The sequence below is a fragment of the Drosophila santomea genome, chromosome 3L, assembly GCF_016746245.2.
Source record: "Drosophila santomea strain STO CAGO 1482 chromosome 3L, Prin_Dsan_1.1, whole genome shotgun sequence".
Taxonomy (NCBI): domain Eukaryota; kingdom Metazoa; phylum Arthropoda; class Insecta; order Diptera; family Drosophilidae; genus Drosophila; species Drosophila santomea.
This window is the reverse complement of record NC_053018.2, coordinates 21827076-21841185: the sequence shown is the minus strand read 5'-3', so window position 1 is coordinate 21841185 and position 14110 is coordinate 21827076. Positions and strand designations below refer to the sequence as shown.

Here is a 14110-nt window from a genome sequence, read left to right as displayed (position 1 = left end):
CTTTGATTTACAACCCAAAGGTGCACATCGGGTGGAGAACTTCGGCGGGACTGGACTGCCATCGCCATCGGAATCGCCCACATGGCGTATGCGTATGCAAATCCCCTTCGAGTTACGCATTGGGAACCAGGCTGTTGCCCTGCTCCCCTTTTTCCCCCCATCTTAGCCACCTTGTATTGTCAACTGCTTTTTGCCTTTCCATTTACCCGCAGGCTGTTTCTGGACTGAGCTAAGCCTTTTCCTTAACCCTTTTCATACTACTGGGTGTTAATCGCCCCCTTCTTTTTGTGCAAAAAATGAACTTTTGTTAGATTTGTACAAACATATTTGGTTTATCATATAAATGTGGTTCTATTAAAAAAAAATTAAATATCCCTTTGAATGTTCTAAAGAATGTTCTCTTCTGATTATGTGCAAACCTGATCAGTTTTTAGATACTTTGTCAAAAAAACATTTCGCATTGAGTTGTATTTACTTGCTCAGAAGGTGTTAAGTGCACGCATGCACTATTGGTTCGACTACCGCCTGCAGGGCGGGGATTTCAACAAGTGCTGGACTGGGTCCCCAATCCGATCCCCCTTCTGTCCCCTTTTCAGCCACGCCCCTTTCATAAGTGTTAAGTGCTTTGAGCTTGCGTAAAGCGCTGTCTGAAAAATATGCTTCGAGTGGGTCGCCGGCAATTAAGTGGCAGCCGCAGTTTCCTCGGCATTGTTGCTACAGTCGCATGAGTTATGGGTGCACTGCTTCATAAGTTACCAACGCCAGAGGCGTAGTGTGGCCCAGGACCCCCTCCCGTTCCACGAGAAGATCGACCTTGCCCACGCCCCTGTCTGCGATCGGTTATTGTTCTAAGCGCGTACTGCATTTGCCCCACATACAACGATCTCGAGGCGGATCTGGATCTGGTTTGGCTTCGGTTTTACGCACAGGTGTGTAGCTGCCACGCCCCTTTCATTGCGGGTCTGTGTTGTAATTAAGACTTTGGCTCCGAATGTTCGAGCATTTACTGCGAAAATTTCTACAGCAAAATAGCCATACGCATTTAAATGAATTTAAACGGCGGAATGAGCGAAACTAGTTGCCTGCATGGAAATAAATGCATACAAGAACCCACAAAAGGCATCATACAAAATGCAATTTAAGTTTTTCTCACGCACACCTTGTCGCGGCGTCGGCTTAGGGAAAATAGACCAAAAACAAATTTATCAGAAATTATTCAAAATCAAAACAGAAATTGTCGACGCGTTGATCGAAGCGGAAATACCCTTTGAGTGGAGAAAATAATATATATCCAATAATCATTTGATAGACATTTTTATAAATAAAACAGATTTAAAGAGAACCACTTATAGTAAATCATGAAACACATAAAGTGGATTTAAAATGTAAGCCTTAGTTTCCCAATATATGTACTAACAAGGACTATAAAATGGTAGAATGGAAAGTAGATGTGATATTTCATTTAGTGACCTCCCAGAGTAGCCATTAAAATCCTTCTTCTTTATGGGTTAAAAACAATCTCCCATTTCATTTTGTTGTAACATCCCACCGATAGGGTATGGCCAAATCCCAGCCCAGGCCCACATCCGCGTTGACTGGGGCGGGGCAAGGTGGTGCTCGGTGGTGCTCGGTGGTGCTGGGTGGTGCTACGGTGGGTCCCAGGCCTCTATCGCGATCTCAATACCCGACAGGCCAGCTTTGCATGTGGCTCTCTTGGACTCGGTTTTGGGCTATGCCTATATCTCTCGATTGAACAAAAGTAAAAGTCTCTGGGCCGCCACTTTGGATCCGTTCTCGTGCTGCATTTCGGCCAGGTTTTTGGGCTATAAAAGCATTTGTGCCTTAGACCGAAGCATTATTCAGCTTTGTGTTCTTGCCACGAGTTCAACTTGCAACCAAAACCAAAATGTTCAAATACGTAAGTGATGCTGAACTTCTTTGAAAAGTCCTTTATTTGCATCTCATTTTTTCCACCAACTAGTTCGTTTTTGCCGCTTTCTGCCTGGCCAACGCCGCTGCCGCTCCTGGCTATTTGGGCGGACTAGCTGCTCCGGCTTTGCCGTTGGCTGCAGCTGCTCCGGCCATCTCGTACGGACACGCCTTGGCTGCTCCCTCGATTGCTTCTTACGGACTGGCCCCCAGGCTTAGCTATGCCGCCCCGGCCTTGGCGCACGCTCCTCTGGCGGCTCCGGCCATTTCCGCCTACGGATTGGGTTATGGCCATGGTCCCATTGGCCTGGCTCATGCTCCTTTGGGACTGGCTCACGGTCCTCTGGCCGCTCCTCTGGGATTGGGCTACAAGTCGGCCTATCCAGCTCTGGGTGCTCCTTTGGGACTGGGCTACAAGACAGCTTTGGCTGCTCCTGCCTATGGACTCGCTCATGGATGGTAAGGAAGCTCCATGCCACACAGCATCGTTTTCCGCATGTATTTCGTTTTGTTTGAATCGGTCAGAAAGAAAGTGTAAATACACAGAACAAAAGAGAGAGAGAAATTGGTGAAGGTTTTGTGAAGTGAAATCAAATTATAAAAAGCCGATTGTGAAGAGTGGATTTGATGTTGAAATATATTTCGTTTGAATTTAAAAAAGATATATAACCTACGTGTTTTATTAGACCGATGGTTTAAGAATATATGAAAAAACTTGCTGACAATTTATAGATTAGATTAAGTATTTGGATGTTTGTCAATGTTCAAACGAATGTTCCTTTGTCCAAAATATCAAAATTGTACTATTGCTGTTTTTGTTATTATACAATTTTTTTTCAAAAATATGTTTTCGTGAACCACAAAAAGTATTGGCAAATAGGAAAAATCCCAAATTTGTCTTACAGAACCGTTAGAGAGAATTGAACCAATATCATATATTATATGTTCTTTTTTTGTACACTTGTTGCTTTGTCTTTATTGATTTATTGACTTGCTGAGTGACTGACTGAATAAGATTTGGGAACTGCGAAGTATATGACTTGATTGAAAACTCTCACATGTTGCACGCCCGTCTCGGCTCCACTTGGTTGAACTTTACTTGACTTGGAAGCACCTCTACCAACCATGGCCATAGCCATATCCCAGTCCGTATCCCAGACCCAGACCGTGTCCTCCGTATAGTCCATGACCGTAGCCTCCGAGGTATCCGTGGCCAAGGCCATAGCCGTAGCCGCCCAAGTAGCTCTTGCCGATAATCGTCTTGGAGATGATCGGTGCATGGAAGCCCAATCCCAGACCCAGTCCTCCGTAGTGGCCGCCGTAGCCGTGGCCAAGGAGTCCTCCATAGTGCCCGATTCCTAGACCCAATCCCAGGCCATATCCGCCGTAGCCATGACCAATTCCTATTCCAATGCTGGGCGATGGAGAGGGAGCAGGTTCAGGAGCAGGAGATGGCTCTGGAGCGGGTTCAGGAGCAGGAGCTGCCAAGATGGAGGTCGTCAAGCAGGCGATAGTGATGAGTAACAGCTGTATATACAGGAAAGGCAATTGTTATTCAATATAGTCTTCTAAAGAATTCCTCGTATTATCCTTAGATATCCCCTGGTACTACTTACTCCTTTCATCTTGTTGTAGGTAATTTTCTGGCTGCTTCTGTGGAGACTTAACCAATTGTGTTGCTGCAGTTGATCCCAGCAGGCCTCTTTTATACCAAATCCCAGTTCAGTGGATTGTATCCCCACATGGACATCGGTGATCTAATGAGCAGTGCCACAAAGTAAATCTAATTCGCTGACAAGTTGCCCAAGTTAGCGGCATGCCACAAAACCATCCGTGGTTGCTGTAAATGAAAAGAAAACCAACACCTGCTTTTTGCCTTTTGGGCCAGCATTGTATAATCTGCAATCTGGTTTGGCATTTACCAGTCCACAATGGTTCCAGTTTCAGTTTTTTATTTGGCCTGAGGGGATTTTAAGTCTGGTGGGTGGCCTTTTCCTTCGTTTCATCCATGTGATTCCGGTTGGATCACAAGATCTGATTAAGAACAATGATCTTAGTTTCGGGTCAATGGTCTTTAGAGTTTCATTCAGGCAAGGGATTAGAGAACTAATTAAGTAAAAGCGATGATGCTATGCTAACTCGAAAAAAGAAAGGTGCTTCGTTCGTAGATTTAATTTTAATAAATTAGCAAATCTGTTTTCCACTTCAATCTACAGGAATCTATAACATATGTATAGCGCAACCAAAGTCTAAATGTGTCAGACAGGCCACAAAACCAACTTCTTTATGCGGATTGCGCTAGCATTAAACTTAAAACAACGTTTATAACAGCTTAAGCAAAAAGATCCCGAACAGCCGCTGAATAAAGTCGAACTAATCAATTCTTAACACCTCCAAAGACACTTTAAATAGCTCGAAAAACACAAGATTGGGCAATGATCAAAATTGAAAAGAGACATCAAAACGGGTAAACAAAGACAAATGCGAAGACGTGTGACCAACTAACTCACAGCCCAAAAAAAATAACAAAAAGCCGAGAGATGTAAGACAACAAAACCAACGATATGCCATAATTAAGTGCACAAAAGAGTCACTGACTCTTTGATAATCTTCGGCGTTGACGCTTTAAACTTGAACTTGAAAACAGGTTTTTCGAAGAGAAGGGGACAAGAGGCCAAGTGGAGTAGTGCTCCCACTACATGGATGTTGCAACAGGTTCCAGGTGGCAAGGGAAATGCAGTTGGTGATTTCAGGGGACTGCCAACCGGTTTCCCCTAACTGTTTAAAAGCGGAATGAAAAGCCAGCGATGAAGACGAGCCTATAAATTGATTGGCCTTCGGCTGCATTCAGTTTAGTGCAAGTGCAGTTCTGACCACAATATCACCAGAGAATGTTCAAGGTAAGCAGGATACATTCTCAGTTCCCCCTAAGAAACTCTATCTTTCATCTGTTTTTAGCTTTTCGTGCTACTCGCCCTTTTCAGTGGTGGCTTAGCCGCCACAGTTATCTACCATCACCCGGTGATCTACCACCATCCTCTGCCGGTTGCCTCCACGCCCCAGGAGTTGGCTCGCCATCCTGGCTACACCATTGTGGCACCTCTTACCAAGATTGCCCACGTCACCTACGACTCGGTGCCCATTTCGCATACGGCCTACGAACATGTTCCTCTGTTCCAGAGGATTGGTCATGTGAAAAACATTAGGTTCTAACGATGTATACCCCAGTACAGAATAATTTATAAATAAAATAATAATAATAATACGGTTTTGTAATTACGGGGATAATAGAATGCACTCATTACGATTTTAACAAAAATAACTGGATAGATTGGTTATCTCCTTAAAATCCTTAAAACATTGTTCTTACATTTTTATAGAAACCGTTCATATGGTTTTATAAGGTATTATTATTATTAACCGCTAATGGCGTTAGTTTTTTTAGAGCGTTATTAATTGAAATATGATTTTGAGTGGTATTACCCTAGGAAGCTTTGATAGGAAATACGACTAAAGGTAGTCTTTAGTAAACTTCCTCAAAAAAACCCGTTTGCAAATTTGATTATTGGATAATTGTTTATTCGCCAAGCATTGCTGCTCTCTAGATATTAAGATTTGGGCTAGTTTCTACAATCTAATAGGACGGATGGGTATGGATGGGCTGGGTGATCCTGCGGCTAAATCCTTAGAAGAAGTATGGGGCGGGAGCGTACTTGGGGGCCAGAGCCAGAGGCGCTGGGACTGGAGCAGCCAGGGGAGCGGCGAAGGGTCCGAATCCGAACTTGGCCGGTGCTGCAAAGGCAACAGGCGCCGGAGCAGGAGCGAAGCCCAGGGGAGCAGCCACTGGAGCGGGAGCGGTGAAGGCAACCTTGGCGGGGGCAGCGAAGGCCACCGGAGCAGGAGCAGCAGCCACTGGCAGAGGAGCAGGAGCGGCGAAGGCTACTGGAGCGGGAGCAGCTACAGGAACGGGCAGGGGAGCGGGAACGGGAGCAGCGAAGGCCACTGGAGCTGGGACAGGAGCCACTGGGTATGCCACGGCATGGTTAATGCGGTGAGCATTGAAGCTGGAGGCATAGGGAGCCACCACTCCGGCAGTGGCCACAGGAGCAGCCAGCGGAGCTGCGAAGCCAGGAGCAAGTGGAGCAGCCAGAGCTGCAGGCGCATGGAAGGGCAGGAGGCCAGCCTGAGCAGAGGCCACGCAGAGGGCAACGAGCTGTAGATAAAGGTATATTTATAATCCAATTTGTTTAATCCGGACATCCTTTGCAACTCACCACGATCTTGGCGAACATTTTGATTGGGTTGGGGATGGTTGGCTAAGTGTGATTAGCTTGAAGGCAGAGTGAACTGTGATATCCAATTGTCCACTGGGTAACGCTTTTATAATTCTGTAGCCCTCGGAATATCCATGGACAAGCATACGAAAACACCTTGGAAGACTTTCTATATTGGGAGCTGATGAAGGGCGTTGCTGGATAGGTGGGGTAGTCGTATATGTACTTAATAATCAATCGGTAGCCTCTTACGTCGATCGCCCCCGAAAACTTTCATAATTGCACGCAATTCCCGACCATAACCTAGGCCAATGTTAAGCAAGATTTCGTTTTGGTTTTGGTTTTGGTTTTGTGGTCGGGTTTATGACAGTTGGGGATTTCGGATATTTTCGGTGGGTGGTGCTTTTGAAATGAGCTGCAATTATTTATTTTCAGAGTACGTGTTACTTGGCTCAATCATTTAATTGAATTACCACTTTTTTCCACCACCCGCTTTTTTGTTTTTTGTTGCAACAATTGTCGCGTGTTTGGGCTCTGGAATTTGATTGTGTCTGGAATTTCTGATTTGATTTCTTGTTGCGTGCAGTTCGAAATTCACTAACAACTTTTCTGCGTGTGTTACCAATAGCTTGTGTGTATGTGTTGGCCAAATAAATGAAACCACATTTGGCGACATTACGAGGCGTCTGGTTCGTAATGAGAGTCTGAATCAGATAGCGAATATGTTTCCTTTTGCTAATTTTTGGTGTGCCTATGATTTTATAATCCGCAGTTACATTCTCTGGGAGGTCTATTTTTGGAAATAATTGCTAAGAATGTATGGATATATACATATATATGGAATAATATTGCTATATTTTATGTGGCTAAGAACTTTTTGGCTAAATTCAACTTTAAGAATCCCTTATATATTCGATGTATAACAAATAATTTTATAATGCATGTAATTTATATTTTCGTTTTATTTGACTATATTTATTCGATAAATTATTGTATAATGCAGGTATACTTGAAGATTAACGCTTTAGATTTCCTATCTGACTTTAGTGACTCTTTGGTGAGGTTTCCATCAACCCTGAGGTGGGCATGACTACCACAACGAGTGGTGATGGTGGTGAGCGAACTTCAGGGGCAGGGCTTTCAGATGGGCGTGGGGGGCGGCCAGCAGCTTGGGGAAGGCGTAGCCGATGGACACGCGGTGGGTGGTAGTCTTCGGTCCGGGAATGGCTCGATAGGTGGGTGCAAAGGGAACAGCCTCGAGCACGGGTGGCAGCACTTGATGGGTGACACTCGGCACTTGGAATTCTGGCAAAAGTGGAGCAGGAGCTGGCAAAAATGCTGGAGCCGGTAGAAGTGGCGCAGGAGCTGGAAGAAGTGGTGCAGGAGCTGGCAGAAGTGGCGCAGGAGCGGGCAAAAATGGTGCAGGAGCAGGTAAAAGAGGAGCAGGAGCAGGTAAAAGTGGAGCTGGAGCAAATACAGGTTGTGGTGGAGCATATACAGGAGCTGGGGGTGCAGGTCCATAAACTGGAGGTGGAGGAGCAAATACTGGTGGTGGAGGAGCAAATGCTGGTGGTGGAGCCACAGCAGGAAGCAAAGGAGCTGGAGGGGGAAGAACCGATTCGTGCACCGCGTAATCCAAGTGGTTCGGCAGAGCATGCAGAGAATCCAAGTGGCTAAGATGATGTCCGGCGAAATGGTTCACATGGTGGGGATCAAAGTGGTTGTAGTGTAGATGAGAGGGCTTTGCTTCACCACCTAGGACCAGAAAAGCTAGGGCAAACGCCTAAAAAGATAGGTATATTTCATAATTTTGACCCTTTATGAAGAGGAATTGATTAGTCCTTACCCATGTCAGTTGCCACATCATGCTTGGGGGATTTAAAGGTCGTTTTCTTTGGGGAAGTAGCTTCTCGATCGATGTGCTCGACCTGTTGGTTCGGCTGATAATGTCTTCCCATTGTCAAATTCAATCAATATTTATAGCGAATTGAAGGCGGACCGCAATCAAAAGACTTGCACTTGCATTTCTTCACTTTCGACGCCGACTTGGCCCACTCACCTAACTTAATGGATTGCTTCAGTTGAGGTGAGGTAACCCAATCCCATTTAGTTGGTCAGCAAGTCGTGACTGCGTCTGCGACTGGCACTGCCTTCGATCGAGGGGCCAATAACTTCTTGGGTGATTCGAAAGCACGGCCCATGATTATATAACATGGGGCCAACCAAGCCCAGGCATTGACAGTTGCCCATAAGTGGAATATGATTATGATAACCCATAAATATTGCTTGACCATAAATAACAATCGATATTGCGCCTTAGGTGACAACGCAATCACAACAAATATTGTTTACATGGTGACTAAGTTGTCTGACCTGAACTTCCCTAAGTCAAATTAATGTTGCTATATGGTCAATATAATCTTCTCAAACTCAAGCAGCTATTCGAAAAAATTCGTTTGAAATTTGACTTTAATGTAGACCCTTGTTGATATATGCATAATTTGTATTAAATGTAATATTTATACCAGAATAGTATTTTCCAATCACAACAGCCTTTTGAAAATTAAAGGAAAAAGTAAGGTACGAGAAATCAATAGCATTTTATAAAATAAAAACTAAAATTTTCAGTAGATACCTATTTTTATATATTTTGAAATATGGACAGAAACGGCTTTTTAATAAAACAATTGGCACAGAAGGGATCATATAACCATAAATTGATTTTAACTTTTATTTATTTTTATTGTTTAAGGATATGTTTTATATTTGAAAAACATTTTGGCCCAAAAGAATTTCGTTGTACACTTTCAGAAATTCTCAATTACCAAAAACTCAAAAAATATCAAGGTAATAGCAATAGTAGAATTGCTTTTAAGTAAATATCGAAGGCGTTTTTGCAAGTATTAATAAGGTGCGCGCTCTGATTGTTTGTTCGTAATTTATTGTCAAGTTTGGTTACATTAATTGTCTATAGGATGGCTCGCTTCACAGGTGTGTCCTTAGACCACCACTGGAGCTGGTGCCGCAGCGGCGATGGGAGCAGCATAGGAGGCAGCGTAGGGTGCAGCATAGGGTGCGGCGTAGGGAGATGCCAGGTAGGGGGCGGCGTAGGGCGAGGCATAGGGATAGGCGGAGTAGGCGGCGGCGGCATAGGGAGCAGCGGCCAGAGGAGCAGCTACGGGAGCAGCGGCCAGAGGAGCAGCAACGGCAGCAGCCAGAGGAGCAGAGTAGGCGGCGGCCAGAGGAGCAGCAGCGTACTTGGCCACCACGGCGGGGGCAGCTGGGACTCCGGACACGTAGCGGCTGGAGTAGGGGCCGGCGAACTCAAATGGAGCGGTAGTGTAGGAGGACAGGGTGCCGTCGTAGTTGTTGCGGACATCCACCTGGCTGCTGCCACCTGCGGCGTACAGAGGAGCATTGGCGTAGGCCAGAGGAGCAGCCAGTGGAGCTACGACTCCTGGTTTGGCCGCAGAGCAGGCGATGAGGGCTGCGAGAACCAACTGGAAAATAGGATAGGTAATCATTAACCAGCCCACCTTTTTGGGCGATAATCCCCATAGGATCACTTACAAACTTGTACATATTGCTGTGGTTGGGTTTGTCTAAAGCTCTTGAGCGTTAATGTTCATTTGGAGCCAGCCCAGTTGCTTATATAGCTCGTGCCCATATCCGTGCTCTTTGGGGGACATTCTGTCTGAGCCGATTTTTGGTCGCTTCTTCTTCAGCTGGCCCATCTGGTCGAGTGCCAGGCAGCATACATTATCGCCATTTGGCCACGACGTGATTCGCGTACAATTGCCTAATGGACTGACGGAAGTTGTCCACGTTGTCGCTTGTATACTCTGTCTGCACTTGAAAAAATTGTTTGAATTAATGTAAATATTATAAGAAAGAATGAAAAAATATGCTGATCTAATTTGAATCTGTAACTATTTCAATAATTAATAATTAATAATATTACCACACCATACATAAAGGTACTTTTGATGTAGGAAACCCAGTTTTTTCAAGTGCATTGGTATGCACATACATCGACATTTGTATGCAATTGAAGACTGCCTCGGTGGCCGCGCTGTCTTCGCGTAATTTGCAGTCTGTTTGGGCCATCAATATGGGCCGCTTTGCATTGAATGTGCTGCAATCTAAGTCAAATTGGCCATAAAAGTGGTACCCCTCCTCTAGGCCACGATTCCGCCCCACTCAGTGTCTCATTAGTTCACTTTTTAATGGCTCGCAGAGTCGCCAATATAAAACAGTCGTAAATTTCCCTCTCATCCTTGCCGCCGGGTCTTCATTTGTTTTCGTGTTGACCTGACCTTGACGCCATCTGGTCACAGGATGTGATGCAGCCTCATCCTCAACCAGTGCCCCAATCTCTTGGGGCCAGCTTAATTGACCAACGAGGTGCGGGGCCGAATGATCGAGCAGTCGAAACCGGCTTGCGGACTTAATGAGCCATCGCAGCTCTCTCGGTCACGTGCTGGCCTGTTCAGCAGCATCGTCGTCATCTCATGGCTTGGGTGTCTCCGATTTGCATTGTTTTACTCTTTATGGCAGGGTACTTTTCCTTCTGATCAGTTCTTTCGCACACCAATACTTTAGTGTCAATAACTTGGATTAACCAATATGGAAAATTATCCTTAAGAGCGAGTTTACAAAGCAACAAGTTCCTCTATACTAACCGAATATTCAGAAGTCAACAAATACTACTAAGAATCATCATTCTGCTCTGTCTCTAAACACTAATCTCTTGTGAATATAATCACGTAATTATGAGCTCGATAGATTATAAGATACCTCATTTCATTCAAAGTTAAAAGAGGCATTAATAATATCTGATAGAATGCTTTGAATTTTATTATCTGACCCCTTGTTTGTATACAGGAACTGTCCGATGTAGTAAATATATATTTATAAAACTTTCAACTTGAACAGAGCATCTAAATGGTCGTTATTTTATTGGTGTTTCTGGAATCTGATCCGGTGATGACGCCGATCTCAAGGTTGTCGCGATGACGAGTCGAGAGTGCGATATATACATATATGATGTCTGGTGATCAAGTTGCCCCACGCATGTAACTGTATATTTCTACTCATATTTTGTATCTGGTATCCGCATTGGGGCCACTTTTGATCCGAATGATCCAATCTTGGCAGCCACCACAGCTGGTACAGTCCAACTCCAAGGGTGACCTCTCCATTCACTTGTTAATACAATTTCTGGACTGAAATTCTCAACCGATGACGCGCTAATTTTCCGGTCACTGAAGCACGGAAATGAGTATATCTTTAACCATCTTCATCTTCATCGCCATCACCATCAACTTCTTGTCATCAGCACACCACTTCACAGCTGTGCGATCCGCTCACTTCCTAGTTAACCTTTTTAACTTGATTGCAATCTGATTTAGAGGCTCATCAGACGCTTCATCCCACTTAGGAAATATTTGACTGTCGTCAGTGCCGTTTCATTTAATTGATTTTTAAACCCCAAACTTATGCAGATCACATTTCCAATTCCTGTTTTTGTTTTCGCGGGAAAGCAGGTTCTATACCGCTGGCATAAAAAATATATATAGATCCAGATCCCAGTTCCCAGTTCCGTTCCCAGATCTGATCAATGACACTTGACTTTAATTGGCTTTCATAAATATACGTCAAAAGTTAGTCGTCTCGATTTCTTTTGTTTTCACAAGAGAATTCCGAACGCCAATGCCAAGTTTGAGGTCTCATTATGAGGCGCGGATGATGAAGATCTCTTGGCCCGATTTGTGTGTATGTAAATAGCAACCATTAACCCACCGGTGGAGAGTGAAAGGTGTAAATCCAATGGATGAAGACCTCTTTTTTTGTGCCCGCGTCTCAACCTTCAAAACATTATGCAAATGCAGTCTCCATCGATGGCAATGAGACTAAAAATGGCCAATAAAAAGAGACTCAACCAAAAGGCTAAGCTTAGATGGCAAGTTTATTATCAATGTATATTCACTAAGAGCAGAAGTCATCGCAGTTTGATGATCAGTCGGGATGGCTCTGGCTCTGTTAAATTTATTGCTATTCTATGGACGGGGATCGCTGGACTAGCGCCTCTGGATCTGCGGTGTTCCATAGGAAGTGAGCCCTGTAGTTCTGGGCACACTGGCATATGGGGCCCCAGCCTGCAGCGGAAGTTGCGCCACATTCAGAGGAACAATGCCAAAGGGCACTGGCAGCTTAAGATTTAGGGAGTTGGCGTCCACGGATGAGGAGGCTATGGAGCGACCTGTGGCTGATCCCGCAGTAGCTGAGGCCCTAGCCACCTGCTGGGGCTGTGGAGCCGAGGGAGCCACCTGGAGGGCGGACGAGGGTGCTCCAAACACGTAACCCTGGCTGGTCAAGGCCTGGGTGAAGGCGGCGTGCTCCAGGGCGGGCTCGGTAAACTGACGGGCTACTTGGGGATACTGCTGAGGCTGTTGGTACTGGTTCCTCTGGCTTCGCTGCACTGCTGGTCTGTTGGGAGCGGGATATTGGTAATAGCCCAGCTGGGTGCTAGGGGCAATCGAGTAGTCCAGGTGGGAGACATCGGCCAGAGCCAAGCTCATGAGTTGCAGCAGAGCAATCCACACACAAGTCAACTGAAAGTGTTTTGATACGGTTAAACCTTAATAGCTCTTCACACACTAGATATTGCTCTCACATTCGGCGCCATTTCACTTCACTTTTCTTTGAGTTCCAGTTCTTGAGGTGAATGTAGTTTAAAGGCCAATCTTTTCACGGATCTTATAATCGTTGATGTGCGCTGGCGCAGCTTTGGCAGCTGATTAAAATTTGTGAGCCAGCTGAAGATGCTTTTTATATGCGTATGGAGGAGCTGCGATCGGTTCTCAGACCTCTCTCTCTCTCTTTCCCACTCTTTTTAGGTCTTCTTTTGGCTCTTTGTGAACGGCTTTGAGCCAACACTTGAGTGCAGGCCAAGACGAAGCTTTTTGGCGTTTTGCTGCCTTTGTTTATTTACTTTGTTTATTTCTGGTGGCTTAACAAAGCGGTTGCCGGGCAGTTTCGTCTATTGATAATATTGATATTTGGCTGCCTTGCATATAAATCAATGTTGGTCATTTTTATTGGCATCCGAACTATGCAACTACACAAATTGGCAGGGGCCCTATGCTCAAAACCATAGGGGGGATATTGGAGCTTTGGTTTTGCAAAAACCCCCACCACCCCACCACTGTTCTCAGCTTTTCTGCATACCTCAGGCATGTCGACAGCATTTGAGCTTATTAAACACAAACCGAATCGAGCGTCATGTGACAGGAGCCAGAATCGCCGCACAAACATAAAAGCCATTAGACCGGCCAAAACGGAGGACTTTGGCGGATCGGTGCGAGATTTGCATGCCAAGCACCCGATTGTTGTCCGTATCTCGGCGTTTGATTGTCGCTCTTTCGGCGCGAGTCACTAGTTGCAGATTGACCTCAGATGGTATAACTTAATCGCAATCAATGCGCATCCAAATTTAATTCACACTGTAAGAAAATGGGAGTAATGAATTTTAAATACAAATTGGTTATTATACTCGCTACTATGCTAGAGTCGTTCAAAAAAAAGTATAGAGTATATTTATTCTTGATCAGTGTATATTCTTAATCTGTCTGTTCGTATGAACGCTGTGATTTTGCATGCAGATATTAGTAACTCTTCCGCAGCGTAAGTTTGCTTTAGATGTTTGCCACGCCCACACAAAACTCCCAAAACTTTAGAAAAATATAGTTTTTTTTAATTTATCATTCATCTTGACAAATTCTTTTGATAACAGCTGAGTTACGGGTATCTGATAATCGAGAAACTTTTTGCAAGTTAGCTTTTAAGTTTGTTTTAATGCTGCTTCAGTTAGTGGCTAATACGGAGATATCTAAATGAAGTCTAAT

The 14110-nt window shown here is 44.7% G+C and overlaps 7 protein-coding genes across 7 annotated transcripts; 2 read left to right on the top strand and 5 right to left on the bottom strand.

The window, feature by feature from the left end:
• Positions 1 to 1457: 1457 nt before the first annotated feature.
• LOC120447860 (cuticle protein 10.6) lies at positions 1458 to 2612 on the top strand. The gene is made up of 2 exons (XM_039629467.1): positions 1458 to 1918; positions 1982 to 2612. Exons 1-2 carry the CDS (start codon positions 1907 to 1909, stop codon positions 2390 to 2392), a joined length of 423 nt encoding a protein of 140 aa, XP_039485401.1. The 5' UTR covers positions 1458 to 1906; the 3' UTR covers positions 2393 to 2612.
• A 336-nt stretch (positions 2613 to 2948) lies between these two features.
• Positions 2949 to 3569, bottom strand: LOC120447875 (glycine-rich protein). The gene is made up of 2 exons (XM_039629484.1): positions 3546 to 3569; positions 2949 to 3456 (listed from the first exon to the last, which is right to left on the bottom strand). Exons 1-2 carry the CDS (start codon positions 3552 to 3554, stop codon positions 3046 to 3048), a joined length of 420 nt encoding a protein of 139 aa, XP_039485418.1. The 5' UTR covers positions 3555 to 3569; the 3' UTR covers positions 2949 to 3045.
• Positions 3570 to 4729: 1160 nt separating this feature from the next.
• LOC120447870 lies at positions 4730 to 5142 on the top strand. Its single transcript, XM_039629478.1, has 2 exons — positions 4730 to 4829; positions 4888 to 5142. Exons 1-2 carry the CDS (start codon positions 4821 to 4823, stop codon positions 5140 to 5142), a joined length of 264 nt encoding a protein of 87 aa, XP_039485412.1. The 5' UTR covers positions 4730 to 4820.
• A 472-nt stretch (positions 5143 to 5614) lies between these two features.
• Positions 5615 to 6221, bottom strand: LOC120447855 (skin secretory protein xP2). The gene is made up of 2 exons (XM_039629463.1): positions 6204 to 6221; positions 5615 to 6142 (listed from the first exon to the last, which is right to left on the bottom strand). Exons 1-2 carry the CDS (start codon positions 6219 to 6221, stop codon positions 5615 to 5617), a joined length of 546 nt encoding a protein of 181 aa, XP_039485397.1.
• Positions 6222 to 7293: 1072 nt separating this feature from the next.
• LOC120447854 (protein TRACHEARY ELEMENT DIFFERENTIATION-RELATED 7A) lies at positions 7294 to 8067 on the bottom strand. The gene is made up of 3 exons (XM_039629462.1): positions 8050 to 8067; positions 7745 to 7986; positions 7294 to 7654 (listed from the first exon to the last, which is right to left on the bottom strand). The coding sequence occupies exons 1-3, from the start codon at positions 8065 to 8067 to the stop codon at positions 7294 to 7296; spliced, it is 621 nt and encodes a 206-aa protein (XP_039485396.1).
• Positions 8068 to 9202: 1135 nt separating this feature from the next.
• LOC120447874 (cuticle protein 16.5) lies at positions 9203 to 9797 on the bottom strand. The gene is made up of 2 exons (XM_039629482.1): positions 9774 to 9797; positions 9203 to 9703 (listed from the first exon to the last, which is right to left on the bottom strand). Exons 1-2 carry the CDS (start codon positions 9783 to 9785, stop codon positions 9203 to 9205), a joined length of 513 nt encoding a protein of 170 aa, XP_039485416.1. The 5' UTR covers positions 9786 to 9797.
• A 2068-nt stretch (positions 9798 to 11865) lies between these two features.
• On the bottom strand, positions 11866 to 12878 carry LOC120447856. Its single transcript, XM_039629464.1, has one exon. It carries the CDS (start codon positions 12782 to 12784, stop codon positions 12284 to 12286), a length of 501 nt encoding a protein of 166 aa, XP_039485398.1. The 5' UTR covers positions 12785 to 12878; the 3' UTR covers positions 11866 to 12283.
• Positions 12879 to 14110: the final 1232 nt, after the last annotated feature.

Bases quoted from the DNA above. Each gene is read 5' to 3' on its own strand.
- LOC120447856 (XM_039629464.1), bottom strand. From the start codon at position 12,784: ATGAGCTTGGCTCTGGCCGATGTCTCCCACCTGGACTACTCGATTGCC.
- LOC120447854 (XM_039629462.1), bottom strand. The intron at 7,655-7,744 runs TGCTCCTCCACC...TCCACTTTTACC, and splicing joins GCTCCTCCACCACCAGTATT to TGCTCCTGCTCCTCTTTTAC.